Source organism: Callionymus lyra, chromosome 17, assembly GCF_982586985.1.
Source record: "Callionymus lyra chromosome 17, fCalLyr1.hap1.1, whole genome shotgun sequence".
Lineage (NCBI taxonomy): Eukaryota > Metazoa > Chordata > Actinopteri > Syngnathiformes > Callionymidae > Callionymus > Callionymus lyra.
The window spans coordinates 21,264,621-21,292,411 of record NC_141834.1 but is presented as its reverse complement, the minus strand read 5'-3'; the positions used below and the strand labels follow the sequence as shown (position 1 = coordinate 21,292,411).

The 27,791-nt window shown below is 42.1% G+C and overlaps 2 protein-coding genes across 5 annotated transcripts in view; one reads left to right on the top strand and one right to left on the bottom strand.

The window, feature by feature from the left end:
- Window positions 1-11,307, top strand: part of fhod3b (formin homology 2 domain containing 3b) — a 105,979-nt gene extending 94,672 nt beyond the window's left edge. The window contains exons 15-26 of one of the 3 annotated variants that reach the window (XM_087812311.1): window positions 807-1,000; window positions 1,065-1,769; window positions 3,299-4,155; window positions 5,048-5,206; window positions 5,512-5,694; window positions 6,528-6,647; window positions 7,680-7,841; window positions 7,901-8,284; window positions 9,112-9,135; window positions 9,339-9,522; window positions 10,532-10,693; window positions 10,755-11,307. In XM_087812311.1, the coding sequence (XP_087668437.1) occupies window positions 807-1,000; window positions 1,065-1,769; window positions 3,299-4,155; window positions 5,048-5,206; window positions 5,512-5,694; window positions 6,528-6,647; window positions 7,680-7,841; window positions 7,901-8,284; window positions 9,112-9,135; window positions 9,339-9,522; window positions 10,532-10,693; window positions 10,755-10,828 (3,208 nt within the window). In that variant the 3' untranslated portion in view covers window positions 10,829-11,307. The remainder of the gene's footprint in view (window positions 1-806; window positions 1,001-1,064; window positions 1,770-3,298; window positions 4,156-5,047; window positions 5,207-5,511; window positions 5,695-6,527; window positions 6,648-7,679; window positions 7,842-7,900; window positions 8,285-9,111; window positions 9,136-9,338; window positions 9,523-10,531; window positions 10,694-10,754) is intronic. The other 2 variants (XM_087812313.1, XM_087812312.1) reach the window with 2 other exon arrangements.
- A 1,712-nt stretch (window positions 11,308-13,019) lies between these two features.
- Window positions 13,020-26,322, bottom strand: LOC148063002 (retinoic acid receptor RXR-beta-A-like). Of its 2 annotated transcripts, XM_087812317.1 has the most exons (12): window positions 26,164-26,322; window positions 25,123-25,316; window positions 24,245-24,398; window positions 23,745-23,924; window positions 23,300-23,353; window positions 22,116-22,276; window positions 21,923-22,052; window positions 19,394-19,520; window positions 19,290-19,331; window positions 19,070-19,161; window positions 14,386-14,491; window positions 13,020-14,316 (listed from the first exon to the last, which is right to left on the bottom strand). In XM_087812317.1, exons 2-12 carry the CDS (start codon window positions 25,261-25,263, stop codon window positions 14,169-14,171), a joined length of 1,335 nt encoding a protein of 444 aa, XP_087668443.1. In that variant the 5' UTR covers window positions 25,264-25,316; window positions 26,164-26,322; the 3' UTR covers window positions 13,020-14,168. The 2 variants fall into 2 exon arrangements, with proteins under 2 accessions (XP_087668443.1, XP_087668444.1); XM_087812318.1 differs by lacking the exon at window positions 23,300-23,353 and having other exon boundaries at window positions 26,164-26,321.
- Window positions 26,323-27,791: the final 1,469 nt, after the last annotated feature.

Below are 27,791 nucleotides of genomic sequence, written 5' to 3'. Positions count from 1 at the left end.
GGAATTGTTAGCAGATGAAGGGAACCCCCCCCACCCCCCCCCTCGCGTGGCCCCTCGAGATCTGGGCTGCATTAAGATGTAACGTAGTTGAAAGGACAAGTGTGTAATTGTGTTTTAGCACGGAGCTAATGTTGCTGCTTCACTGTGAAAGTGTTCAGGTTTGAAAAGATAATTCTCAGAGTCAGTGACCGATGATACCTTTGGTGTCCAGGCCCGAGGCCCGGATCTGATCATTTCACACTCAAATATATGAAAGTGTAAAAGTTTATTTTTCAAAGATCTCGGACAATCGATTTCTGACTTTGCTAATTGACAAATCTAGTTGTTACCTCTGCCAAGGAGGTAAAAAACTCTGTAATACTGTAACAAGGAGCAGTTGATTAGATGTTCCTACTAACCATCTGGATCCACAATCATTTTGAAGGTTTGTGGCTCACATTGAATAACATTTACTTGTGTTTTTGTGATATATTTAAGTATCAAAACTTTCTAAAAACATCAGAGTGTAAAAAAAAAGTTTTTAATATTTGAGTATGTTCCCAAATGAAAGAGTCTCAAGCGACTAATTTAATGTAAATGAACAAAAACAACTCTCGTCAAACTTTAATTCACGAATAGTTGCCAGAAAGTTTTTCAAATGTGCAGCAGCTTTTAGCAGATCCTTCAAAACCTTCCTGGATCCAGATGAAACCTAAGAAAACCACCATAATCTGACCACAAATTCTATGATTTTCTTGAAAGTTTTTAAGAACAATTTTTCCCATTTTTTTTATCGACAATAAAAAAACGACAACTGTGATTGACAGGTACAAGGCGGTGGAGCGACTGGCAGCCCTGGAGTTCGAGCGAGAGCGACCCAGAGCGCCCACCAGAGGTCGCACGGAGATCACTCTGTGTTTGACGTCGAACGCCTGCAGTCGCTCGTCGACGCCTCGATGCGTCGCGTCTTCGTCGGTCGTCGCGCCGAGCGACGCCGTCGTCTCTTCTCGCCAGACGACGGGTAGAAGCTCGATGAAGACGTCACACGAGTAACTTGGTTTAATCTCTCGTTCTGTCGCTCGCAGGGAAGGAAGTCCCGGAGCAGAACCTTGACTCGCAGACCGGAGGCAGAAGTTCGGCGCTGACGGCATCAGAATGTTCTTCCACACGTTCCTCAGAGCCAAACAAGGAGCAGCAGACGCCGGTGAAGACGGGGGAGGACGTCGCTGTCCAGTCGCTCCAGAATGTGGTTCCGGAGCCAGAGGAGGATGAGGAGGAGAAGGAGGTCCAGCAGTGCAGGAGTGAAGGAGAGATGGAGGGAAGCGTCGGAGAGATGGAAGCAAGCGTGAGAGGGAAGGAAGGAATCGTCAAAGAGATGGAAGGAAGCACCGGAGAAATGGAAGGAAACATCGGAGAGAAGGAAAGAAGCGTCGAAGAAAAGGAAGGAAGCGTCGAAGAAAAGGAAGAAAGCGTCGGAGAGAAAGAAAGATGCGTCAGAGAAATTGAAGGAAGCGTGGAAGAGAAGGAAGGAAGCGTGGAAGAGAAGGAAGGAAGCGTGGAAGAGGAGGAAGGAAGAGAGGACGAGGAAGTGGCAGAGGTGGACGTAGAAGAAGTGAAGGTGGAGGAACAGACGACGGACGTGGAGGAGAACGTGCTGCTGAGTGAGAAGGAGAGACAGAATGAAGAAGTGAACGAGAAGGACAACTGTTCGGCCTCCAGTGTCTCGTCCACCAGCAGCACTCTGGAGAGAGAGGAGAGGGAGGAGAAGCTCACCAACGAGATCGAGAGAAGTACTTGAGACTTTTTTATTCTCTAGTGACTTTTTTAATTCTCTTGTGACTTTTATTATTCTCTTGTGACTTTTTTAATTCTCTTGTGACTTTTATTATTCTCTTGTGACTTTTTATCCTCTTGTGACTTTTATTATTCTCTTGTGACTTTTTTAATTCTCTTGTGACTTTTATTATTCTCTTGTGACTTTTTATCCTCTTGTGACTTTTATTATTCTCTTGTGACTTTTTTAATTCTCTTGTGACTTTTATTATTCTCTTGTGACTTTTTATCCTCTTGTGACTTTTCTTTATCCTCTTGTGACTTTTTTTATTCTCTTATGACTTTTCTTTATCCTCTTGTGACTTTTTTAATTCTCTTGTGACTTTTTTTATCCTCTTGGGACTTTTTTAATTCTCTTGTGACTTTTCTTTATCCTCTTGTGACTTTTCTTTATCCTCTTGTGACTTTTTTTATTCTCTTGTGACTTTTCTTTATCCTCTTGTGACTTTTTTAATTCTCTTGTGACTTTTTTTTATCCTCTTGGGACTTTTTTAATTCTCTTGTGACTTTTCTTTATCCTCTTGTGACTTTTTTTTTATCCTATTTTGACTTTTCTTTATCCTATTTTGACTTTTTTCTATCCTCTTGTGACTTTTCTTTATCCTCTTGTGCCTTTTTTTAACCCTTTTGTAGTTTTTTTTTTCCTCTTGTGTCTTTTCTTTATCCTCTTGTGACTTTTTTTATCCTGTTGGGCCTTTTTTTTTATCCTTTTCTGATTTATTCTATCCTCTTGTGACTTTTTTTTTTTCCTCTTGTGACTTTTTTTTATCCTCTTGTGACCTTTTTTAACCCTTTTGTGATTTTTTTTTATCCTCTTGTGACTTTTTTTATCCTCTTGTGACCTTTTTTAACCCTTTTGTGACTTTTTTTTATCCTCTTGTGACTTTTTTTATCCTCTTGTGACTTTTTTTATCCTCTTGTGACTTTTTTTTTTCCTCTTGTGACTTTTTTTAACCCTTTTGTGACTTTTTTTTATCCTCTTGTGACTTTTTTTTATCCTCTTGTGACCTTTTTTTTATCCTCTTGTGACCTTTTTTAACCCTTTTGTGACTTTTTTTTATCCTCTTGTGACTTTTTTTTATCCTCTTGTGACTTTTTTTATCCTCTTGTGACTTTTTTTTTTCCTCTTGTGACTTTTTTTTTTATCCTCTTGTGACTTTTTATCCTCTTGTGACTTTTTTTTTCCTCTTGTGACTTTTTTATCCTCTTGTGACTTTTTTTTTCCTCTTGTGACTTTTTTATCCTCTTGTGACTTTTTTTAACCCTTTTGTAATTTTTTTTTATCCACTGGTGACTTTTTTATCCTCTTGTGACTTTTTTTAACCCTTTTGTAATTTTTTTTTATCCTCTGGTGACTTTTTTATCCTGTTGGGCCTTTTTTTATCCTCCGTGTCGTCACGATCCATACGTACATAAATCTTATTCAATGTTGTCAACACGATGTGAAGAACCTCCAGCTGATGTGATCTTGTCTCCATGACAACAGGCCAGTGGACCCACAAAGATGGCGACGTCACCGACCAGTGCAACAACCTCCTGGACAACAAGCGCTTCATGCTGGACATGCTCTACGCCCAGAAGACCAGCGAGGACGAGGAGACGGAGAAAGATCTGTTCGCCTGCGAGAAGAACGCCGAGGTCGGCGACTCCTCCGTGGCCAGCCTGGCGAGCAGGATCTCCACGCTGGAGGCTCACCGCCAGGCCCGCGAGGACAAGAAGAAGGTGGACCTGGACAACCAGGGAAGCGTCCGGGCCGTCGCCGAGAAGTTCGGAGACCTGGTGAAAGGTCTGACGTCTCCTCTGGAGCTGGAGGCCTCCAAGGAGCAGCTGCAGAACGACAAGGCCGTGGTGCTGCCGGCGAAGAAGGAGTCGGATCATATCTGGGATCAGCTGATGGCGGCGCCGCGAGAGCTGCGGATCAAAGAGATGGACTTCACGGACCTGAGGGACGAGGACGACCTGGACGTCCTGGACATGGAGGACCTGATGGGCTCGGGTGACCTTCTGCCGCCGCCGCCGCCTCCCTCGTGTAAGGCGTCTCTCCCGCCGCCGCCGCCGCTCTTCGGCTGCCCGCCGCCGCCGCCCTTGAGCAACATGATGCCGCCGCCGCCGCCCTTCATGGCCCCGCCTCCGTCGCCGCAGCTCAGCCGGGGCGACGGCCTGATGTTCCAGAAGAAGAAGAAGACCATCCGACTGTTCTGGAACGAGGTGCGACCGGTGGAGTGTAAGAGCCACAAACTGTGTAAGGAATCCTTGTGGTCCAAACTGGAGCCGCTCAAGCTGGACACGTCCAAACTGGAGCAGCTGTTCGAGTCCAAGTCCAAAGAGATGCCGGTCACCAAGGTACTGACATCATGTTGGATTAAATAATACATTTTTCAAGTAGAAAAAAAACATGTTGCATAAGTGCAGTAAATATCCAACAATAAATATAAGATAACAATAAATAACATGTGTTACATATTACACAACAATAGACTTGTTGTGTTATATGTAACACATAGTATTTAAACTGTTTTTATTAAATAAAGTCATAAATAAATATAACAGAACATGTTTAAGTTGCTCATCAAGTGCAACTTGGACAGAACGTGGGACGTGTTCCGTGTACGTCACATGCTTGGTGCTGACCAATCAAATCCTCAATTTGAGGAGGGGCTCGACCAATGACACGGTTTCCTCTTTAGTCAGCTCCTTTCCTATTGGTCGGCTCTTTTTCGTCGCCCCGCCCCTCCCCACAACCCGGAAGTAGGGCGTGAGAAAAGTAGTAAACAAACACTTTCTCTGAAAGATAAAGAAACGTGAAGATAAAGATGAATTTTGACACAATTGAACCGTCATGAAGAGAAAAGAAGGCGACTTTTGCTATGCTAACTAGCATGACGGGAACCACTCATTTCTTCTCACAATTATTGCAAACAAACATTCTTAACACTAACATTAACGACTATATTGTTTACAACAATTGAAAATTAAACAAATAAATCCGATTTTTTAAAGGCCTCAATAAATAAGATAAATATTAATCCAGGTTGAAACTTGATGCTGGAAGATTCAGTTTAGAGAAGCTAACGTTGTTAGCTCGCTAACTAGCCTGGTTAAGCTAATATTTTCAACATATTTGATCGAATTCTGCAATATTTGTGTAGATAATAATAGTTAATATTTGCATATATAATGAAACCATTAATACTCTTCGACTCAAACTCCTTCTGCTCCATCGCTCCGTCCTCAGAAAGCGGCGGTGGACGGCAAACGCCAGGAGATCATCGTGCTCGACTCCAAACGAAGCAACGCCATCAACATCGGCCTGACCGTCCTCCCGCCTCCTCGCACCATCAAGACGGCCATCCTCAACTTCGACGAGTACGCCCTGAACAAGGAGGGCATCGAGGTGAGCGGGTCAAAGTTCAGATGCGACTTCCTTCAGAGACGAGCGGCGGTCGTGTGTTTTGATGGATCCCAGCGAGTGTTTCAAGAGTCCACGGCAGCGATAGATCTACTGCGTCCCTCTGGTGCTACGTAACATCTCCTGGAGATCAGACCCAGCTGAGGGTTCCTGTCTTTAGATGTGGTCTCTGAGCAGGAGGTGAAGAGGTCACGGGTCCAGGAATCCATAATCAGTTTGACTCTCCTTGTGTCAGAGCCGCAGACGCTTGAGAACTTCCAGGAGGATGAGATTTATTTGATGTTCTCCAGAAAATCCTGACCATGATCCCGACGGAGGAGGAGAAGCAGAAGATCCAGGAGGCTCAGCTGGTGAACCCGGACGTGCCTCTGGGCAGCGCCGAGCAGTTCCTGCTCACCCTGTCGTCCATCAGCGAGCTGTCGGCGCGTCTGCAGCTGTGGGCCTTCAAGATGGACTACGAGCTCCTGGAGAAGGTGATGATGATGTTGAAGCTCCTCTGAAGCTGTGAGGAGGAAACACACAAGAAACACAAACATTTACACGTTTATACATTATTATTATAAGAAACATTTTTCTTTGATTCATTCATAAAATATACATTTACCTGTTTGATTATGAGCAACAAATTAACTTTATTACTATATTTCACTCAGAAATGATGACGAAAAAAACAAAACAAATAAATACAATTATGTTTGTTGACCAGGCCTGATATAAAACTTCATTTTCTATCGCTTTATCCTTTGTGGGGTCGCGGGGAGACTGGAGTCTATCCCAGTGTCATAGGGCGAGACGCAGGGGACACCCTGGACAGGACACCAGTCTGTCTCAGGACACACAAAGACAGACAACCATTCACACACACACTCATACCTAAGGACAATTTCTCCAAATTCTCAACAACCTCTGTATGTTTTTGGACTGTGGGAGGAAACCGGAGTGTCCGGAGTAAACCCACACAACACGGGGAGAACAAACTAACTACACACAGAAAGGTCACAAGTTGGCTCGGCCTGGAATTGAACCAAATAATCCCTAAAAATGTGTCGTAGTTGTCAAAAAAATTGATTGTTAATTGAAAAAAGACACATTTATTTGCAGTAAAATGTAAAGAACATAAAAGTCATATTTGTGATGAAGAACATAAATAATAATTATGATGATTAACATTTTAAGTGATCAATAAATAAATAATCGTGAATCAATAAAATATCTATAAATAACAATGTGTAGGTCCACAGTCAGGGTCGTGTGAATCCTCTGTGTCGCTGCTGGAGACGTGACCTTTGACCTCTGTTGAGTGCAGGAAGCAGCCGAGCCTCTGCAGGACCTGAAGGAAGGGATGGATCAGCTGGAGAAGAACAAGACTCTTCGCTACATCCTGACCACACTGCTCGCCATCGGAAACTTCCTCAATGGCACCAACGTGAGTCGCTCCCTCTCCTCCTTCTCCTCCTCCTCCTCCCCCAACTCCTCCTCTTCCTCCTCCTCCCCTTCCTCCTCCTCTTCTTCCTCCTCCCTCCTCCTCCTCTTCCTCCCCTTCCTCCTCCTCCTCCTCCTCCTCGTCCTCTTCCTCCTCCTCTTCCTCCCTCCTCCTCTTCCTCCCCTTCCTCCTCCTCCTCCTCCCCTTCCTCCTCCTCCTCCTCTTCCTCTTCCTCCTCCTCCTCTCCTTCCTCCTCCTCTTCTTCCTCCTCCTCTTCCTCCCCTTCCTCCTCCTCCTCTTCCTCCTCCTCCCCTTCCTCCTCCTCCCTCATCTTCCTCCTCCTCCTCCTCCCCTTCCTCCTCCTCCTCCTCCCTCCCCTTCCTCCTCCTCCTCTTCCTCCTCCTCCCCTTCTTCCTCCTCTTCTTCCTCCTCGTCCTCCTCCTCTTCCTCCCCTTCCTCCTCCTCCTCCTCCCCCTCCTCTTCCTCTTCTTCCTCCTCCCTCCTCCTCCTCCTCTTCCTCCCCTTCCTCCTCTTCTTCCTCCTCCTCCTCCCTCCTCTTCCTCCTCTTCTTCCTCCTCCTCCTCCTTCTCCTCCCTCCTTGTCCTCGTCCTCCCCTTCCCCTTCCCCTTCCCCCTCCTCCCCTTCCTCCTTCTCCTCCTCCTCCTCCTCTCACTCCTCCTCCCCCCCTTTCCTCCTCCTCTTCTTCTACTTCCTTCTCTTCCTCCTCCTCCTCTTCCTCCTCCCCTAGCTCCTCCTCCTCTCTCCTCTTCCCCTAGCTCCTCCTCCTCCTCCTCCTCTCTCCTCTTCTTCCTCCTCCTCCTCCTCCTCTTCCTCCTCCTCCTCCTCCTCCTCCCCTAGCTCCTCCTCCTCCCTCCTCTTCATCCTCCTCCTCCTCCTCTCTCCTCTTCCTCCTCCTCCTCCTCCCCTTCCTCCTCCTCCTCCTCCTCCTCCTCCTCCTCCTCCTCCTCCTCCTCCTCCTCCTCCTCCTCCTCCTCCTCCTCCTCCTCAGGCTCTGAGGTGCTTCTGTTCCTTCAGGCCAAAGGCTTCGAGCTGAGTTACCTGGAGAAGGTCCCTGAGGTGAAGGACACGGTCCACAAGCAGTCTCTGCTGCACCACACCTGCTCCATGGTGGTGGACAAGTTCCCCGACAGCAGCGACCTCTACTCCGAGATCGGCGCCATCACCCGCCTGACCAAGGTACCGCCCGGACCCCCCTCGCCCCCGACCCCGCGGTCCTGACCCAGACTTGTCTCCAGGTGGACTTCGACCAGCTCCAGGACAACCTGGCGCAGATGGAGCGGCGCTGCAAGGCATCATGGGACCACCTGAAGGTCATCGCCAAGCACGAGATGAAGCCGGCGCTGAAGCAGAAGATGTCGGACTTCCTGAAGGACTGCGCCGAGAGGATCATCATCCTGAAGACGGTGCACCGGCGTGTCATCAACCGCTTCCACGCCTTCCTGCTGTTCCTGGGTCAGCCCGTGTACGGCGTGCGCGAGGTCAGCGTGCATCGCTTCAGCAGGATCCTCAGCGAGTTCGCGCTGGAGTACCGGACCACCCGTGAGCGGGTCCTGCAGCAGAAGCAGAAGAGACTGGACCATCGCGAGAGGAACAAGACCAGAGGGAAGCTCATCACAGACGTGAGTGGAGGCGTCATGACGTCATCGATGCGTAGAGTAGCGTGGCCAGCAGGGGGCGCGAGTAGTTCTGATCATGAACTAGTTTGTTCTTCGTTCCAATTTATTTATTTACTAAGAGAAATGATTAGTTTTGGGAGGTTAAAGAATTCAGGCTTTCTATAGAATAGAAATATATATATATATATATATATATATATATATATATATATATGTTATATATGTTTCTTTTTAACTTATTTCTTATAGTTTCTTAAAGGTTTATATTTTGTTTACTATTTTGGTTAAACATTTTATCATGGTTTTCACTCTTTTAATGACAACGTAATTACAAAGATAAACATTTTATTTGTGAGTTTGTTTGACATTTAAATCATTCTCCAGATTTTTTTCTACGCGTCAAAAATGTACAGAAAATATGATTTTTATTCCAAGCCTAGAAAAATAATTGGAACAGGAAGTGACTCATAAAATGTGTTATTTAAATGAATAATAAGATAAAGATATATAATAAAATAAGATTAATTAGTCGCATTATAATTGAAGAAATACAAGTATTTTCGGGGGAAACAAATGTATTTTACATTTTATTTTATGAGGCAAAAACTATAGTAAATGAGTTTGTTTTAAAACGTTATTGTGTAAAATAAAAATAAAAAATCTATTTCTTCGAACCAGGATCACGTGATCCACTAATCTACAACTCTTGTGTTTCATACGTTAAAGTCGCCAGCAGGGGGCGCACTTTAGTTAATGAACTTTACTCAGTGAATCAAAAGTAAAAGATGATAAAAGAAGAAAACTCTGACATGTTGATGTTGTCACTGCAGAGCGAAGACGACGATGATGTTCAGGTAAGACACGCACGAGTGTCACCACTAATAATAATAATAATAATAATAATAATACGTTTGTCACGAGTGTCTCAGGAATGAGGAAGTTTGATTGACAGATTGACGTTTGTTCTGGAGAAAAAAAAAGCTTGTGCATCTGCATTTCTGCCGACTCACTCAAGTGTGGATGAAAAGTGCCGAGTCATGCCGCGTGTCCCCCGCAGGGCGGGAAGTTCGGCCCGAGTGACCCCCAGGAGGGTCCGGCTCAGGGGATCCAGTACGCCGAGGACGCGGCCGAGCACGAGAACATGAAGGCGGTGCTGAAGAGCGGCCTGCAGGGCGGCGACACTGCACAGACGTCCGCCGTCCCGGGGCTTCGCACTCGCACCCGAGCCATCGGCACCAGAGGTGAGCGGCGCCTTCTGATGACATCACAGCGGCGGTAGAAGCTGATTGACTTGAAACAAGATTCATCTTCATTACGATCATTTCATCATGATTTAAGAAGATAATCAAGATGATTTAGTCATTATTTTATATTGATCTATATATTAATAATATTTACATATCATATCACATTTTATTTCATCTTAAGCTCAAAGAAATTAGATTCAAAATCACTGAATAATTGTCTTTAAGTGTCTTTTTTAATATATTGTTTAGGTTAAAATATTTACGGCTTAATGAACTTATTCAAATACTAACTTTGATTGATTTTTAATTTTTTATACCATCAGATTAAACATTATTGTTAATAAGTAACATTTTCTGTTTAAATCCAGGTTTTAATGATCAAAACTGACAACATTTTCTCAGGTTTTTCTCTTTTAAAACGACTTTTCTTACAATTGTATACAGAACAAAAGTAGCAACATCTTGAGGAGTTCAGTATATATTATATATATATATGTATAAAGTATATTAAAAAAATAAAAATAAATGGCTTAAAAAACTCTCCAACCCTGACTGTCGTATTTAAGATGCTCTAGAACGATTATTATTTAAATCATGAATTAATAATAACTACTATTATTTAAATCATGCATTAATAATAACGATTATTATTTAAATCATGCATTAATAATAACTATTATTATTTAAATCATGCATTAATAATAACTACTATTATTTAAATCATGCATTAATAATAACTATTATTATTTAAATCATGCATTAATAATAACTATTATTATTTAAATCATGCATTAATAATAACTATTATTATTTAAATCATGTATTAATAATAACTATTATTATTTAAATCATGCATTAATAATAACTATTATTATTTAAATCATGCATTAATAAAAACTATTATTATTTGAATCATGCATTAATAATAACTATTATTATTTAAATCAGTAATAAATGTTTGAGAAAAGAATGAAAAGTTCCATCTAAAGATGTCGGTTCAAAGGTCGCGCCCCCCCCTGGTGCAGCCCGGCCGACGACCCGCTTCACTGCACGGACGACACGGCCGACGAGATCATGGAGCGGATCGTGCGCTCGGCGACTCAGGGTCCGAGTCAGCGCTCGCTGCCCCGCGAGAGACGGCGCTCCAGGCTCAACCGCAAGTCACGTAAGGTCACGTGAGGTCACGGGTCAAAGGTCGGGGTCTGAGTCTGTGTGTGTGTGTGCAGTGAGGCGGACGCTCAAGGACAGTCTGTCCACGGACGAGGGCGGAGCTCCGGGCGAGTCCGAGATGCCGGCCTGACCCGGGAACCCGCTTCGGCTGAAACCCGCTCGCTCGGCGGCCGGACGCGTCCGAGGCTTCCTCCCGAGAAGAAGCTGCTTCGATGTTTGACGTTCGTCTCCGGCTGAAGGATCCTGCAAAGACTGGTCTGGTCCAGACGTGCTGCGGCTCTGAACACTGGACCTTCAGGCTTTGGTACCGAGAGACTGTGAAGAGTTCTGGTCTCAGTGCCTTGGAGAGACCATTATTTATTTGTTTCAGGGACGACAGTTTTCTTCTTGTTCCTTCGTTCACGCCGAGCGTCCTTGGAACTGGACGTCAGTGACGCGTGTCGTGATCACATGACCAGAAGAAAGACTGTTGATGTTTACCAACGATTTTTAGAAACAAAAGGAAACACATCAGTGAATTAGATCATGATTGGCTGCCCAAACAGGAAGTAGCCGAATGTTTACGAACAGTACCTGAATCAGCTTGAAGTCAGCCAGACAGGAAGTAGTCAGATCGTGCTCAAACAGTATCTCAATATCTACCAAACAGGAAGTAGCCAACTGTTAACATTTGGCTACTTCCTGTTTTAAGCAGGAAGTATCTCAACGTCTACCCAACAGGAAGTAGCCAAACGTTAACAGTTGGCTGCTTCCTGTTTTAAGCAGGAAGTATCTCAATGTCTACCCAACAGGAAGTAGCCAAACTTTAACAGTTGGCTACTTCCTGTCTAAAGCAGGAAGTATCTCAACGTCTACCCAACAGGAAGTAGCCAAACTTTAACAGTTGGCTACTTCCTGTCCAAAGCAGGAAGTATCTCAACGTCTACCCAACAGGAAGTAGCCAAACGTTAACAGTTGGCTGCTTCCTGTCTAAAGCAGGAAGTATCAAAATGTCTTCCCAACAGGAAGTAGTCAAACGTTAACAGTTGGCTACTTCCTGTCTAAAGCAGGAAGTATCTCAATGTCTACCCAACAGGAAGTAGCCAAACGTTAACAGTTGGCTACTTCATGTTTTAAGCAGGAAGTATCTCGATATCTACCAAACAGGAAGAAGCCAAACCTTGTTGAAACAGGAAGTAGTTCAGAGTCAACCAAACAGGAAGTAGCCAAATGTTTGTTTTTTTCTAAAAGGAAGTAGAAATATGTGAATGAACAGGAAGTAGTTTATGTCAACAAAGCAGGAAGTCTCTGATTTTAAAGGCAGATTAATTAATTCACTGATGTTTGTTCTTTTGTTGATAAAAACCTTTTTTATGAAGAAAACATATGATGATATACACTTGAGCGACATCTAGTGTCCGATCGCGACACGCGTCACTGACACGGATCCAGTTTGACTTTTGTTCCCAATGTTTGAATGTAAAGGTTCAAATCCCATCGTCAACATGTTACTTGAGCAACACACGACTGTGAGGTCAGTGTTCAGCACCTTCAACATGCCAGGAGAACCAGACGGTGAAACCATGTACAATGTTGTGTAGAAAAGTGTATGATAGACTGAGAGCAGTATTAATATTTAATAATTCAAACAACACTTGTGTCCGAGTCTCTTTTATTCTTGTCACGTCTGGTCCTGAGAAACTTTAGTTTTTACTCAACTTTCACTTTATTCTCTTTTGCTTTCTCACCATTTTTCTGTTCCTCTCTCTCTCTCCCTACACTTTTAAAATAGTCGGTGATGAATAAGAATAATTAGAGAAGGAAGAGAAAAGCAAATAATAAAAATGGATATTAAGGAGAAAGGTTTTCTAGTTTTAATGAAACAAGTACTTTCTTAAAGCAGCTCAATGCGATTTGAAGTCTAGCGACACCAGTGGACTAAAGTGGTAGTGTTTAGCCCCACGGAAGACTACATTTCCCATGAGCACTCGCTCAACGTCACAAAAGTTACCATGTCCTGGTTTGTAACAAGTTGCACAATATTTTTATTTTTTTTATTTAAGTCATTTCTTATCACAAAGAGATTTAAATAAAACACTTAATTACTGATCTGGTTGAAAATGTTCTTAATTGAGGTAAAAAATGGTTGAAAAAAAGGAATTTTCAGTTAAAGTGAAGAAGTATTTCATGTTTATATTTGTTACGTTTTTAATTGCAGTAAAAAAAAAACAACGTATTGCTCGATTTATCTTCTTTCACTTTCCTATGATCATACTCACACGTATGTTGGGAGGAAACAGGAGAGAAAACCGATGAACGACAGACACACAATGAAACGCAGGAAAACTTAAGCGTTGTTTATTTTAGTCCACACAACCCATGCTTCAAGTCGACGTATGTTCAAGAGCATCGAGAGTCGCCTGACGGAGGCGCCGTGGAGCCGAAGGTGGTCGTGAAGCTTCACTTGAATAAAGACTTTACACTGAACATCTACCAGAAGAGGGAGGGAGCACAGGAGGGGCCAGGAAACCAAAAGAGGAGAAATAAAAAGCTGAAACAGCTTCAGCCAATCCAGTGCAACCCAAGACATGTTCTGCTTCAAAACCAGCTGAAAACCAAAAGACAAGGGCGAAGATTTAAAAATGATACAATTTGAGTCGAATTTGTCAATAAAACAATTTCCCTGAACATTAGCACAGTACCTTGGAATCGATAAATTACAAAATGGAGTATTTTCCCTTTCCACGGTTTCAAACCCCTGATGAGTGACAGGCAGAGAAGCTCTAGAGCAGTTTTCAATCTTTAGATATTGCTACATTTTCAACACACACAAGAGGGACTCACGTGTTTTTGCATATCTTCTTAGGTCTGTGGCGTCTGTGCGTCTGCACCGTGAACAACAACAACAAAAAGAAAAAAAAAAAGGTCCAATCGTCTTCTCGGAAGTAGCACCAAACGCCAAACTCCTGGCGCTTCCGCGGCCGGCGTTTCGCGTCGAGATTTGGAAATAGAACATTAGCGAGTGTGCAGTGCAGTCGTGAACCACGAGGTGAAGAGATTAGAAAGACGTGGACGACACGAGCGAGCGGACGCACACAGAAGCCCATTCCTCCGGAGATTTCTCTTCCTCCGAAACCGTCGACTCGTGGTGGATCCAGGGGGGCGGCGTCTAAAAATATTAGTCACGACTTCTACGCTCGAGTCAAAAAAGCTCATAGAAAATTGCATACCCAAATGAAAGTAGCTCCAGAAATATGTATTTAAAAATACTTTTGTCGTTTTAATAACCGTCGTTATGAACTTTGAGCACCAGCCGTCGGTGACCGGGACCCGGGCTTCGGTCTAAAGGGCGGAGTCGCGCCGGGGGTCGCGCCGGGGTCGGTGGCGGCGACGCCGACAGCGGCGAGACGAACTGACAGATCTTCAGAAGAACAACTTAAAGTGCCACTCCGGTCTCACGCCCGCCGCCTCAACCTACCGCCGCCGGCCGTCTAGGACAACTGGTGAGGAGCTTCAAGCATCTCCATGAGGAAAGTGTCAATAGGTGTGTCGCCGATCAGCTTGAAGAAGAACAGGTGCTCCAAACACTTCAGGCCGATGGATCGCAGTGCTGGCAGTCGCAGGAGGAGCTTCGCGAACCTGGAGGGGAGGAGGGGTCAGAGGTCAGGGGTCGCCGTCGGAGGAGGGAGTTCCCATGATGCAACTCACCTTCCCTGCTGCTCCGGGTACTTCTGCTTGCAGTAGGCTTCCAAGGATGCATAGACCTTCTCCCTCAGGATCTCCACCTCGCTGGTGTTGGACAGACCTTTAGCATCTGCACAGGAGACACATTCAGTACCGACGCCTCTGAAGACCTTCATGACTCCAAACGTTCTCATCGACCTTCACACGTACGTTTGCTCAACAAGAATCCATAGATTGATTGAACTCAATGTTAGTTGAATAATACGTTAGTGTTTATTTCATTGTTAGAGACATTTTGAGGGATTTATTTCTACATATTAAACTAGTTTTGTCTCCTTAAGACATCAGTGTTTAAGTTAAGACAAGTCGAGTTATTTTATTTAAGTTGTTCTTTGAAGGAGAACAAGCTCAGAGATATTTAGGATGATTGAACCTTTAAGAATGAAAAAATATCGATGTCGCGATATTGTCACGTGTGATATGCATCGAACACGTGATCATTTATCGTTTTTTATCGTATAAATCAATCATTTCTTAAATAAATACTTCGATCAATCAGTGTCACGTTCTGTAAAGTCGTCAATTTGTACTTCTATGTCTCGTTGTTGTTTACGTCTCTGTCTGTCTGGGCTCGGTTGCTATGGTGACGCGTCGACTTAATGCGGCTCAATATAAACATTGAAGTAATACTAACTTATGATCTAGTCAAACACTAGTGATCCAGTGAAGTAATACTAACTTATGATCTAGTCAAACACTAGTGATCCAGTGAAGTAATACTAACTTATGATCTAGTCAAACACTAGTGATCCAGTGAAGTAATACTAACTTATGATCTAGTCAAACACTAGTGATCCAGTGAAGTAATACTAACTTATGATCTAGTCAAACACTAGTGATCCAGTGAAGTAATACTAACTTGTGATCTAGTCAAACACTAGTGATCCAGTGAAGTAATACTAACTTATGATCTAGTCAAACACTAGTGATCCAGTGAAGTAATACTAACTTGTGATCTAGTCAAACACTAGTGATCCAGTGAAGTAATACTAACTTGTGATCTAGTCAAACACTAGTGATCCAGTGAAGTAATACTAACTTATGAACTAGTCAAACACTAGTGATCCAGTGAAGTAATACTAACTTATGAACTAGTCAAACACTAGTGATCCAGTGAAGTAATACTAACTTATGAACTAGTCAAACACTAGTGATCCAGTGAAGTAATACTAACTTATGATCTAGTCAAACACTAGTGATCCAGTGAAGTAATACTAACTTATGATCTAGTCAAACACTAGTGATCCAGTGAAGTAATACTAACTTATGATCTAGTCAAACACTAGTGATCCAGTGAAGTAATACTAACTTATGATCTAGTCAAACACTAGTGATCCAGTGAAGTAATACTAACTCAGATCTAGTCAAACACTAGTGATCCAGTGAAGTAATACCAACTTGTGATCTAGTCAAACACTAGTGATCCAGTGAAGTAATACTAACTTATGATCTAGTCAAACACTAGTGATCCAGTGAAGTAATACTAACTTATGATCTAGTCAAACACTAGTGATCCAGTGAAGTAATACTAACTTATGATCTAGTCAAACACTAGTGATCCAGTGAAGTAATACTAACTTATGATCTAGTCAAACACTAGTGATCCAGTGAAGTAATACTAACTTATGATCTAGTCAAACACTAAGGATCCAGTGAAGTAATACTAACTCAGATCTAGTCAAACACTAGTGATCCAGTGAAGTAATACTAACTTATGATCTAGTCAAACATTAGTGATCCAGTGAAGTAATACTAACTCAGATCTAAGCAAACACTAGTGATCCAGTGAAGTAATACTAACTTATGATCTAGTAAAACACTAGTGATCCAGTGAAGTAATACTAACTTATGATCTAGTCAAACACTAGTGATCCAGTGAAGTAATACTAACTTATGATCTAGTCAAACACTAGTGATCCAGTGAAGTAATACTAACTTATGATCTAGTCAAACACTAAGGATCCAGTGAAGTAATACTAACTCAGATCTAGTCAAACACTAGTGATCCAGTGAAGTAATACTAACTTATGATCTAGTCAAACATTAGTGATCCAGTGAAGTAATACTAACTCAGATCTAAGCAAACACTAGTGATCCAGTGAAGTAATACTAACTTATGATCTAGTAAAACACTAGTGATCCAGTGAAGTAATACTAACTTATGATCTAGTAAAACACTAGTGATCCAGTGAAGTAATACTAACTTATGATCTAGTCAAACACCAGTGATCCAGTGAAGTAATACTAACTTATGATCTAGTCAAACACTAGTGATCCAGTGAAGTAATACTAACTCAGATCTAGTCAAACACTAGTGATCCAGTGAAGTAATACCAACTTGTGATCTAGTCAAACACTAGTGATCCAGTGAAGTAATACTAACTTATGATCTAGTCAAACACTAGTGATCCAGTGAAGTAATACTAACTTATGATCTAGTAAAACACTAGTGATCCAGTGAAGTAATACTAACTTATGATCTAGTCAAACACTAGTGATCCAGTGAAGTAATACTAACTTATGATCTAGTCAAACACTAGTGATCCAGTGAAGTAATACTAACTTATGATCTAGTCAAACACTAAGGATCCAGTGAAGTAATACTAACTCAGATCTAGTCAAACACTAGTGATCCAGTGAAGTAATACTAACTTATGATCTAGTCAAACATTAGTGATCCAGTGAAGTAATACTAACTCAGATCTAAGCAAACACTAGTGATCCAGTGAAGTAATACTAACTTATGATCTAGTAAAACACTAGTGATCCAGTGAAGTAATACTAACTTATGATCTAGTCAAACACTAGTGATCCAGTGAAGTAATACTAACTTATGATCTAGTCAAACACTAGTGATCCAGTGAAGTAATACTAACTTATGATCTAGTCAAACACTAAGGATCCAGTGAAGTAATACTAACTCAGATCTAGTCAAACACTAGTGATCCAGTGAAGTAATACTAACTTGTGATCTAGTCAAACACTAGTGATCCAGTGAAGTAATACTAACTTATGATCTAGTCAAACATTAGTGATCCAGTGAAGTAATACTAACTCAGATCTAAGCAAACACTAGTGATCCAGTGAAGTAATACTAACTTATGATCTAGTAAAACACTAGTGATCCAGTGAAGTAATACTAACTTATGATCTAGTAAAACACTAGTGATCCAGTGAAGTAATACTAACTTATGATCTAGTCAAACACTAGTGATCCAGTGAAGTAATACTAACTTATGATCTAGTCAAACACTAGTGATCCAGTGAAGTAATACTAACTTATGATCTAGTCAAACACTAAGGATCCAGTGAAGTAATACTAACTCAGATCTAGTCAAACACTAGTGATCCAGTGAAGTAATACTAACTCAGATCTAAGCAAACACTAGTGATCCAGTGAAGTAATACTAACTTATGATCTAGTAAAACACTAGTGATCCAGTGAAGTAATACTAACTTATGATCTAGTCAAACACTAGTGATCCAGTGAAGTAATACTAACTTATGATCTAGTCAAACACTAAGGATCCAGTGAAGTAATACTAACTCAGATCTAGTCAAACACTAGTGATCCAGTGAAGTAATACTAACTTATGATCTAGTCAAACATTAGTGATCCAGTGAAGTAATACTAACTCAGATCTAAGCAAACACTAGTGATCCAGTGAAGTAATACTAACTTATGATCTAGTAAAACACTAGTGATCCAGTGAAGTAATACTAACTTATGATCTAGTAAAACACTAGTGATCCAGTGAAGTAATACTAACTTATGATCTAGTCAAACACTAGTGATCCAGTGAAGTAATACTAACTTATGATCTAGTCAAACACTAGTGATCCAGTCACTCGTCTCTTTCAACCTCCTTTGTTAAAGCAACATATTGTAAGAACTTTTCATCTCGTCTCAGATCGTGAACTTCCAAACAAACCTGTCCGTCTTTACCGTATGCTAACGAGCTAAGTTGTTAGCGTCATTTATAAAGTGTTATGTGTGCGTCTTCACCGTATGCTAACGAGCTAAGTTGTTAGCGTCATTTATAAAGTGTTATGTGTCCGTCTTCACCGTATGCTAACGAGCTAAGTTGTTAGTGTCATTTATAAAGTGTTATGTGTCCGTCTTCACCGTATGCTAACAAGCTAAGTTGTTAGCGTCATTTATAAAATGTTATGTGTGCGTCTTCACCATATGCTAACGAGCTAAGTTGTTAGCGTCATTTATAAAGTGTTATGTGTGCGTGTACAAGGATTTATTATTGATTTGGTGATATCACGACGCGCCGGCGGCTCCTCTCTGATGTCGCTCAGTTTCACGGGAAACCGATGCAAGTCCCGCGAGACTGAGGAAATGTTGCAAAATGCCAATGTTTTTATTTTCTTTCAAATCTTATTATCATTTGTAATTTTCTGGCTTATTGTGTCGACTTTCTTCACCATTTTCAAATGTTATGTGTGAAGACCAGCTAAACATGTGAGACTCACTTTCAAACGCTTAAAAAAAGAATAAATGTAGGTGAGAAGATGGGGGTAAATGAGTATGGTTGGCAGAGGTCTGCGAGTATCTTTCTATTTGGATATATTTTACACGTCCATCATTTCGAGCTCAAAACAATGGTGTAAAGTAGTGGTTTGCGACTGAACGGCTCACCTGGGTTGAAGAGGACGATGGCTCTCAGGCAGCCCAGCTCAGTCTTATCCATTTGCATATCTCTCATCTTGTTGACCAGCTCAGTGAGGACCCTGAGGAGGAACACGTGTGAGTGAGGAGAACCCGGAGGAGAACCCAGAGGAGAACCCGGAGGAGAACCCAGAGGAGAACCCAGAGGAGAACCGGGAGGAGAACCAGAACCACAGGACGTGGTACTCACCGATCAAATATGGCACCGACCTCTGCGCTCTGCACATTCTCCCTGAGAACGGACGATGGTCAGGGTTAACGTTACGGACGAGGGTCACGAGGTCACGACCTTACCTGTCAAAAATGGCTCCCACGCCGGCGCTGTGAGCACCGTCGCGCTGCAGCTCCGAGGCCAGAAGAACGCCGTCCTTCACCGCGATGGAGCGATGAGAGAAGGAGGCGATGAGGAGCTCGTTCCACCCTGGCAGGAGGAGGAGGAAGCAGGTCAAAGGTCAGGGTCACGTGATAAGAGAGAAAACCGTTTGACCTTCACAACTGCTCCAATGACTATAACCTTGTAAAACCAACAGATAAATGAGAATCATTTTTATTGTCATGAAACTAAATACTTTTTACCCACAAGACTTTACTTCTGATATTTTTCCATTATTCGTGTCGAGCATAGAAGGAAATATGATTTTATATCCTCTCTCTTCACAGTAGATGAAGAAATAACTGCAGAATCTACAATTCTAAACATCAGAAATACATCTAAAAGTATAAAAACATGAACTTTTTAACTTCAAAACATCCTTCATGTGTGGAATAAAAAGCGTCAACTTCTCATTTCTTTCCGTTCTTCTCGTGTCCATCTTATGGAAAAATATTAAGAAGATTTAAACGACATAAACTTCAGTGCTTGGATAACAACGTCACCTTAAAACACTTTCATAACTTTTCAACGCGTGTCTTAATGATTCAAAATAAAATATTTCTTAATCTTGTGATTCTTCTAAAGACTCGTCACCACAGGAAATCCTCGTATCAACACATCATGGCTTTCATTCGACTGGACAGAAAGGTTTGATATTCATGCCAGCTGCCGCCACGCTTTAAAAATAGATCAACATTAGAGCGAGAGAGAGGGAGAGAGAGAGAGAGAGAGGGAGAGAGAGAGAAAGAGAGAGAGAGGGAGCGAGCGAGCGAAGAACAGTCACTAACAGGAAGAGACGACAAATGTGTGCTTATTCCGTCACCAGGCTTTGACCATCTGTCTCTTACTGGACGGATCAGATTATCCCGGCATATGGCTTCTCTCGCTCTAAACCCTGAGATTATTCTTGAAACTTTGCAGAATCTAACTACCGACACACGAAGCTTCACAGTAGAGCTGCACGGTATTGGAAATAAGTGATAGACTCAATATTGGTGTTGCTTGAATTGCGATGTTGATATTAATACGATATTTTTTCTTTCACCTAAAAATGTAGTTGCGCGCAGGAGTGAGTACAGTAGTGAAGGTCCGGGGGTTTATAGAAGGACAACGATGATATTTCCCCTTCGTTTATTTCATCGCTTCGGTGTCGACATGATGGTAGAAAAATATCTCTTCTAACGCTCAGTCTCGCGGGACTTGCATCGGTTTTCCCGCCAAACTGAGCGACATCAGAGAGGAGCCGCCGGCGCGTCGCGATATCACCAAATCAATAATAAATCCTTGTACACGCACACATAACACTTTATAAAAGACGCTAACAACTTAGCTCGTTAGCATACGGTGAAGACGCACACATAACACTTTATAAATGACGCTAACAACTTAGCTCGTTAGCATACGGTGAAGACGCACAGGTTTGTTTGGAAGTTCACGATCTGAGACGAGATGAAAAGTTCTTACAATATGTTGCTTTAACAAAGGAGGTTGAAAGAGACGAGTGACTGGATCACTAGTGTTTGACTAGATCATAAGTTAGTATTACTTCACTGGATCACTAGTGTTTGACTAGATCATAAGTTAGTATTACTTCACTGGATCACTAGTGTTTGACTAGATCATAAGGTAGTATTACTTCACTGGATCACTAGTGTTTGACTAGATCATAAGGTAGTATTACTTCACTGGATCACTAGTGTTTGACTAGATCATAAGGTAGTATTACTTCACTGGATCACTAGTGTTTGACTAGATCACAAGTTAGTATTACTTCCCTTGATCACTAGTGTTTGACTAGATCATAAGTTAGTATTACTTCACTGGATCACTAGTGTTTGACTAGATCATAAGATAGTATTACTTCACTGGATCACTAGTGTTTGACTAGATCATAAGTTAGTATTACTTCACTGGATCACTAGTGTTTGACTAGATCATAAGTTAGTATTACTTCACTGGATCACTAGTGTTTGACTAGATCATAAGTTAGTATTACTTCACTGGATCACTAGTGTTTGACTAGATCACAAGTTAGTATTACTTCACTGGATCACTAGTGTTTGACTAGATCACAAGTTAGTATTACTTCACTGGATCACTAGTGTTTGACTAGATCATAAGTTAGTATTACTTCACTGGATATACTGAGCCAAGACGTGTCGCCATAGCAACAGAGCCCAACAAGCTGCGCTGCACAGTTCACAGACGGACGGAGACGTAAACAACAACGAGACATAGAAGTACAAATTGACAACTTTACAGAACGTGACACTGATTGATCAAAGTGATCATTAAGAAATGCTTGATTTATACAATAAAAAATGATAAATTATCGCATGTTTTCGATGCATATAACACGTGACAACACGCAATGTCGATATTTTTTCTATATATCGTGCAGCCCTAGTTAACACTTGTAAGTATTATGATGATCTGGACTCAAACGTCACCTGCACGCAGGAGGATGACCTGGTCGTCGAGCGGCAGCTCGGAGAAATGAGGAATCCTCTTGGCCCACTCCACCAGAGCAAAGAGCTGCTTGTCCGCGGTCTGGCAGATGTTGGTGACGGCATCGTGAGGCTGGAGGAGCACGAGACACGGTTAACCATATGAAGACCTGCCCGCAGGCGCGTCGACACTCACAGAGTTGCCGGCGGTGACGCCGTCGGAGTAGAGCTCGGTCTTCAGCTCCACGGCCGTCTCGGCCTCCAGGATCTTCTCCACGGGCATCTCGTCGTTGATGCCGACGCTGAACTCCAGCTCCCCTTCACGCTCTCGGTTTCTCTGGCGCTCCTCCTGGACCGCTGCAACACATAAAGACGTAGAAAAACCAATTTAATGAAGGATCAAGGAGGACAGCGTGGACGCCTGTGTCGTTCAGAAGCTACACGTCCATCTGACGAAGAGGAGAATAATGTTTATTGATCGACTACAGAAGCAGCAACACGGTCGGATCAAACGAGGAGGCAGTGATTGTAAAGCAGACAAACCAACTATCACCTACACACTCGGTCGACACCAGCGCCGGAGCCTCCACAAGACGAGACACAACTTTTACGGTTTTATGAGTCAAAACAAATGGCGGCCTCTTCCTTCTATTGCCGTGAGGTGCGAGCCGGCGGTGTCATGTGACGCGGCGCGGGATCCACCTTCAAAGATAAACAACCGTTTTCACCGACCGCACTATTTCAGTCGGTCAATGAGACTAATGACGTGTTAACTCTACATTTATAAACACACAAGACGCTTGAGGGAGATTAATCCTGTTAAGACCAGATCAGGATGTCAAGTCCTGCGTGTCCCGAGTTGAAAGAGTTAATCTGATTGGATGGTTAAAGTTGTTTCATTCGAGCAGCGAGTGTGAAGCAACATGACTTGTGTGTGTACTTGGCATAACTCAACAGTTCTCTCGAGGGATTATATTATTCTATTACTGTGAGTCTGTTCTTTGTTTAATAAAAGCAGGTTGACGCGTGTTCCAGTCGCAGACCTGCGTCTTGAATCATGCAACGCATTAGTGCAGCGTCAGCAGTTTTTAAATATTATGTGTAACAGCTTTTTATAATTCATTCGCACCATGACTTATTCATCGTCCGCCACTTCAGGCTGAGGCGAAGCACCGCGACACACAAGCGACCGTCAGCTCCGATCTTCCCTCGTTCTTGACGATAGAAACGTAACAATATCTGCTCAAAACACTGACTTGAACAACAACAACCAGAAGACGCTTTTCTCACTTAACGGTCGAACAAATGATTCCTTGTTCTTGCTCAACGGTTCAAGTCAGTTCAACGGCGTCGATTCATGATTATCTCAAAAGGACATACTCAACCATCCCTCATCTTTTCCTTCTTCTTTTAACCAGCTTACATGTTTGACCACTAGTGAAAGATGGAGAAAGGGTAGAATGGGAGAAAATAAAAAGGGAAGAAATGGAAGGTTAGTTTTATCATCTGTAGTTCGAGTCCAGCCTCGAGTGAAGACAATGCAAATGACAAGATCCCCCTGAGCTGCTGTAAGTTATCGACTCGTCTTCTTCCCTGTCTGGAGTCACAGCGGCTCCACCTCGACCACATCCATGACCCTCATGGCTCTCCTCCTCTTTGTCCATCACTGCCTCCAACCTTTCATACGCTCATGTGTTATCTCGTCCTTTTTTTAGTCACTGCTAACGACACCATCTCTGCCACGTCTTACTTGTGGCTTCAAAGATCAATCCTGGAGCTTCCTACAGAAATCAGGCGGACAACTTCAAGCGACAGTTCTTTATACCTTCTCTCTTCATGCCCATGGCCAGGCACTTCTGATAGCGGCAGTACTGGCACCGGTTGCGCTGGCGTTTGTCGACCAGACACTCTTTGTTGTCCCTGCAGGTGTAGCTCAGGTCTTTGCGCACCGTCCGCTTGAAGAAACCTTTGCAGCCTTCACAGCTGTAGACGCCGTAGTGCTTCCCTGCAAGTCACAAGAACCGATTCAATAAAGAAGGAAAAGTGTTGGTTTGAATGGACGTTTCCAAGTAATTTGTGAAGCTTCGAGTACAAAAATGATTTATCTTACACAAAAAGAAGCCAATGATTGTCAGGTGATGTTTTTCTTACTGTCAGGCATCAACATTAGACCTGATTCAACTTCTTAATGACTTCCATTTTAAACTAATTACCATCATTTGCACAGTGACTCAAACTGAATCGATTAAATAGATGAGGCTCGACTGAGGTCCACCTATCGTTAAAAACGACCTAATTTTTTTCCAAAGTTGACTCGTCACTCACCAGAGGAACGATCTCCACAAATGACACACAGGCGTTTCTGGGACAACATTATTCCAGGACTGTGAGCCGGCATGGGCCTCAGGCCAAAGGGAGGCTTGATGTCCTCTGAGCTGCTGATTGAATGCATCCCTGATATGGGTGCTGATGAAGAGAGCTGGAGCACACACACACACAAAAGTTTGTTAACATCATTTTAGTCGTTTAAAAACGTAACCATGGCTACCATATTGAAGCACCGAGCACGTAACATTGAACACGTATAAAGAAATCGGTGCAATTTATGACTTTTTCTCTCAGATTGGTAACTAAAAAATACCTAAACCTATAAAGTAAAGATGCTACCAATGCATGTTGATAACTAAAACGTGGATTTCTTACTGATTGTATTTTATTGTTTTCTTTAATCCAAGCAGGATTTCTATTTTGAAAAATGAATCAGTGAAAATGTGGTGTGACCGACCTTGAACCGCAACCAAATATATAATAAAATTAAACAATATTTTAAACCAGAGCTTGTTCATTTCAATCCAATCGTATATTGTGTTGTATAGATTTATTGTATTTTAATCGACATGTGATTCACTATATACTCTTCTGAGTAAATACACATCATTTAGAAAAATGTACCAAAGACTATAGTGAGAATACTAAGAAAATGGATTTGACAAAAAACCTCAAAACTACTCTGGCGCACAGAAATGACATAAAACACCAGATATAGACACAAATATATATATCAGCAGGTCGAGTAAACATTCAATTGAAGGATTAAAAATGTATCAGTAGGTAGAAACTATAATAAATACAGTTTTTTTTTCAACCTTCTATATCTTTAAGTGTGGAGATTATGGACAGAAACTCATATTTCCAGCACCAACCTGACTGTTAGAAATGGGCCCAAAGCCGAGGGAGGGGGAGACGACCGGGGAGGTCAGAGAAGGACTGATCACTGAGAAGGGAGAGCCGAGGATGGTGGTCGGACTGTTGGAGGCTGAGCTGTTGGCTTGCTGAGCGGACATGGCTAGTAACCGGCCCAGCAGAGAGGATGGTGCCCTGCCTGGTGGATGTCGATCTGTGGGAACACAAACACAAACACATTCAAGTTCAAAGCCGTGTCATGTGCACAACCTTTTGTAAACACCGACAACATGATCACGTTCAACACACTGAGGAGATGAACACAGAAAAACAACAACAACATTCGAGGTAAAAACACTAGAAGCGAATGTAACCACGAAGAGAATCGTGACTGGAAATGATTGTGTAAAAAAACACATCATAACATCATGGATGTCTCAAATAAAAACACGTTGGAATAACTACGTGTTCGTTGAGGGAAAAGACACGATTGTGTAAACGTTTTATTCACGATCACCATTTTGTTTGTTTGCTGGATCAGGACCGACATTTACAGTATTTTTCTAATGAGTGACCGAATAATACAAACAACACCGTCTCGGGAATTTATGTAGTTTGGACTCGGATGCGTTTCGTGTTGTCGAGCAGATCATGAGATTTAAAGACGTTTATGGTCGAGAGTCGAGGAAACGAGGCGAAAAATCAAAACACAGACACAGCTGCGATTAGCTAATTAGCTTATACGAGGTTAGCATTAGCATCGCCCCCCCACACGAACTCGTAAACACACGAAAAGACATAAAATGAACAATTTAACTTTAAAATAATAACTCGTGTCGATGTTGCGCGTGTGTGGAGGTTTTAAGATACGGTTTTTTCTGAGAATCGTAGGCGAATATAGTTCGTCTGTCGCGGATTAGCAGCGATGCGGGCTAGCCGTGCTAACGCAGCTAGCGGGACGTTAGCCTCGCTAGCGGGAGGTTAGCGCTCCTCGCCGCCGCTTCTTGACGAAAAGAGCCGCAAAAACGAGCCGCGGAGCCGCAACTTCGACACCGACTCACCGCTATCACCATCCGGGCATCTTTAGCAACACTGTCCGGGGGTCTGTCGCGGGGAACTCGGCCGGAGACGAGCAGGGCCGGCGCTCAGATGCGGTCCAGCTCGACTTGACGCAGTTGTTGTTTACAGGCCATGATGGCTCAGTGCCAGCAGTCCGTCTCCTGGGACCACCCAGAACCAGAACCTCCTCCTTCACCTGGACCCGCTGATACCTTCAGAGACCAGCGATCACACGAGACTAGTTTTAACACGCGATCGATGTTCAACTATATCTTTATTCAATAACGTTTAAAAAAACAAAAAACGATTAAACTTATTATAATTCGCGCACATTGGATTAATTTATTGAAATGAGTTAAATTATGTTTTTTATTAATTTATATATATATTTATATATATATATATATATATATATATATAAATTAATGAAAAGTGACTTTATTCCTTTTCTAGTGCTTTTTCTATTTTTAAATCGGGTCTATCCCAGCTACTCAGGGCAAGAGGCGAGGGACGCCCAGGACAATTGGTGTAGTCACTTATTGAAAGATGTTCAAATGTCAAAATGTATTTTATACAAATCTTTCTGTACTTCTGTCGTGTGTGTATTTAAATGTATCTACTACTATTAGTTATTGTCTTGTTATAAATGTTATTGGTTTTTTTAAGTATTTATAATTATAATTACTTTACTTTTTCTTCTTCTAATTTATTTTACTTTTACTTATTATTATCATTATTATTTAATTGTTTTTTAATGATTCTCTTTATTTACTATTGTTTTTATTATTTCCCCAAAGTGGGAAGAATAAAGGAATATTAATCAATATACTGTATATATACACTACCGTTCAAAAGTTTGGGGTCACCCAGAAAATTCTGTGTTTTCCATGAAAAGTCACACTTATTTACCACCATGAGTTGTTATATGAATAGAAAATATATTCAAGACATTGACAAGGTTAGAAATAATGATTTGTATTTGAAATATATATTTTTTTCCTTCAAACTTTGCTTTTGTCAAAGAATCCTCCATTTGCAGCAACTACAGCAGTGCAGACCTCGGGCATTCTAGCTGTTCATTTGTTGAGGTAATCAGTGCTGTGTCTCAAATCGCATACTAGTGTACTAAAAGTTAGTATTTTTAGTACGTTAGTGCGTCTCAATTCTTAGTATGCGAAATTTAGTGCGCCATGCACACTAAATTGGCGTACTAACACACCCACAAAACTGAGCATGGTTCGATGGATACTAACCATACTAAACAGCCGCCATTTTAGTGACGTTTTAAACGGAAGTTACGTCATATATAAATGCATATATATGCATATACTTAAATGTGTATTTTCAGCAGCAGTAGGAGGATAAACACGTCTTCGCTGCTGATACCAGCTTAAATATCTCGCGATTATTTAGATTCTCATATTTTTTCTTTATTTCTTTTTCCAAAGTTGCAATACGTGCTGCCAGCAGGTGTCGGCGATAGCGTTCAAACAGCTGCTTGAAACATCGTTAAATAGAAGTAGAAGAAGAAGCTGTCATGTGATTTCCGGTTAGTGTGTAGCTTCAGGGTTTGATTTGAGACATACTATCTGCGGAGAATTTGCGTACTAGTTAGTATGCATAGTAAACT

Coding starts and splice junctions, on each gene's coding strand:
- LOC148063002 (XM_087812317.1), bottom strand. CDS start 25,263: ATGTCCGCTCAGCAAGCCAACAGCTCAGCCTCCAACAGTCCGACCACC. Junction 22,053..22,115: donor GCGTCACCGCCGGCAACTCT/GTGAGTGTCGAC, acceptor GTGCTCCTCCAG/CCTCACGATGCCGTCACCAA. Junction 19,332..19,393: donor GTGGGAGCCATTTTTGACAG/GTAAGGTCGTGA, acceptor GTCCGTTCTCAG/GGAGAATGTGCAGAGCGCAG.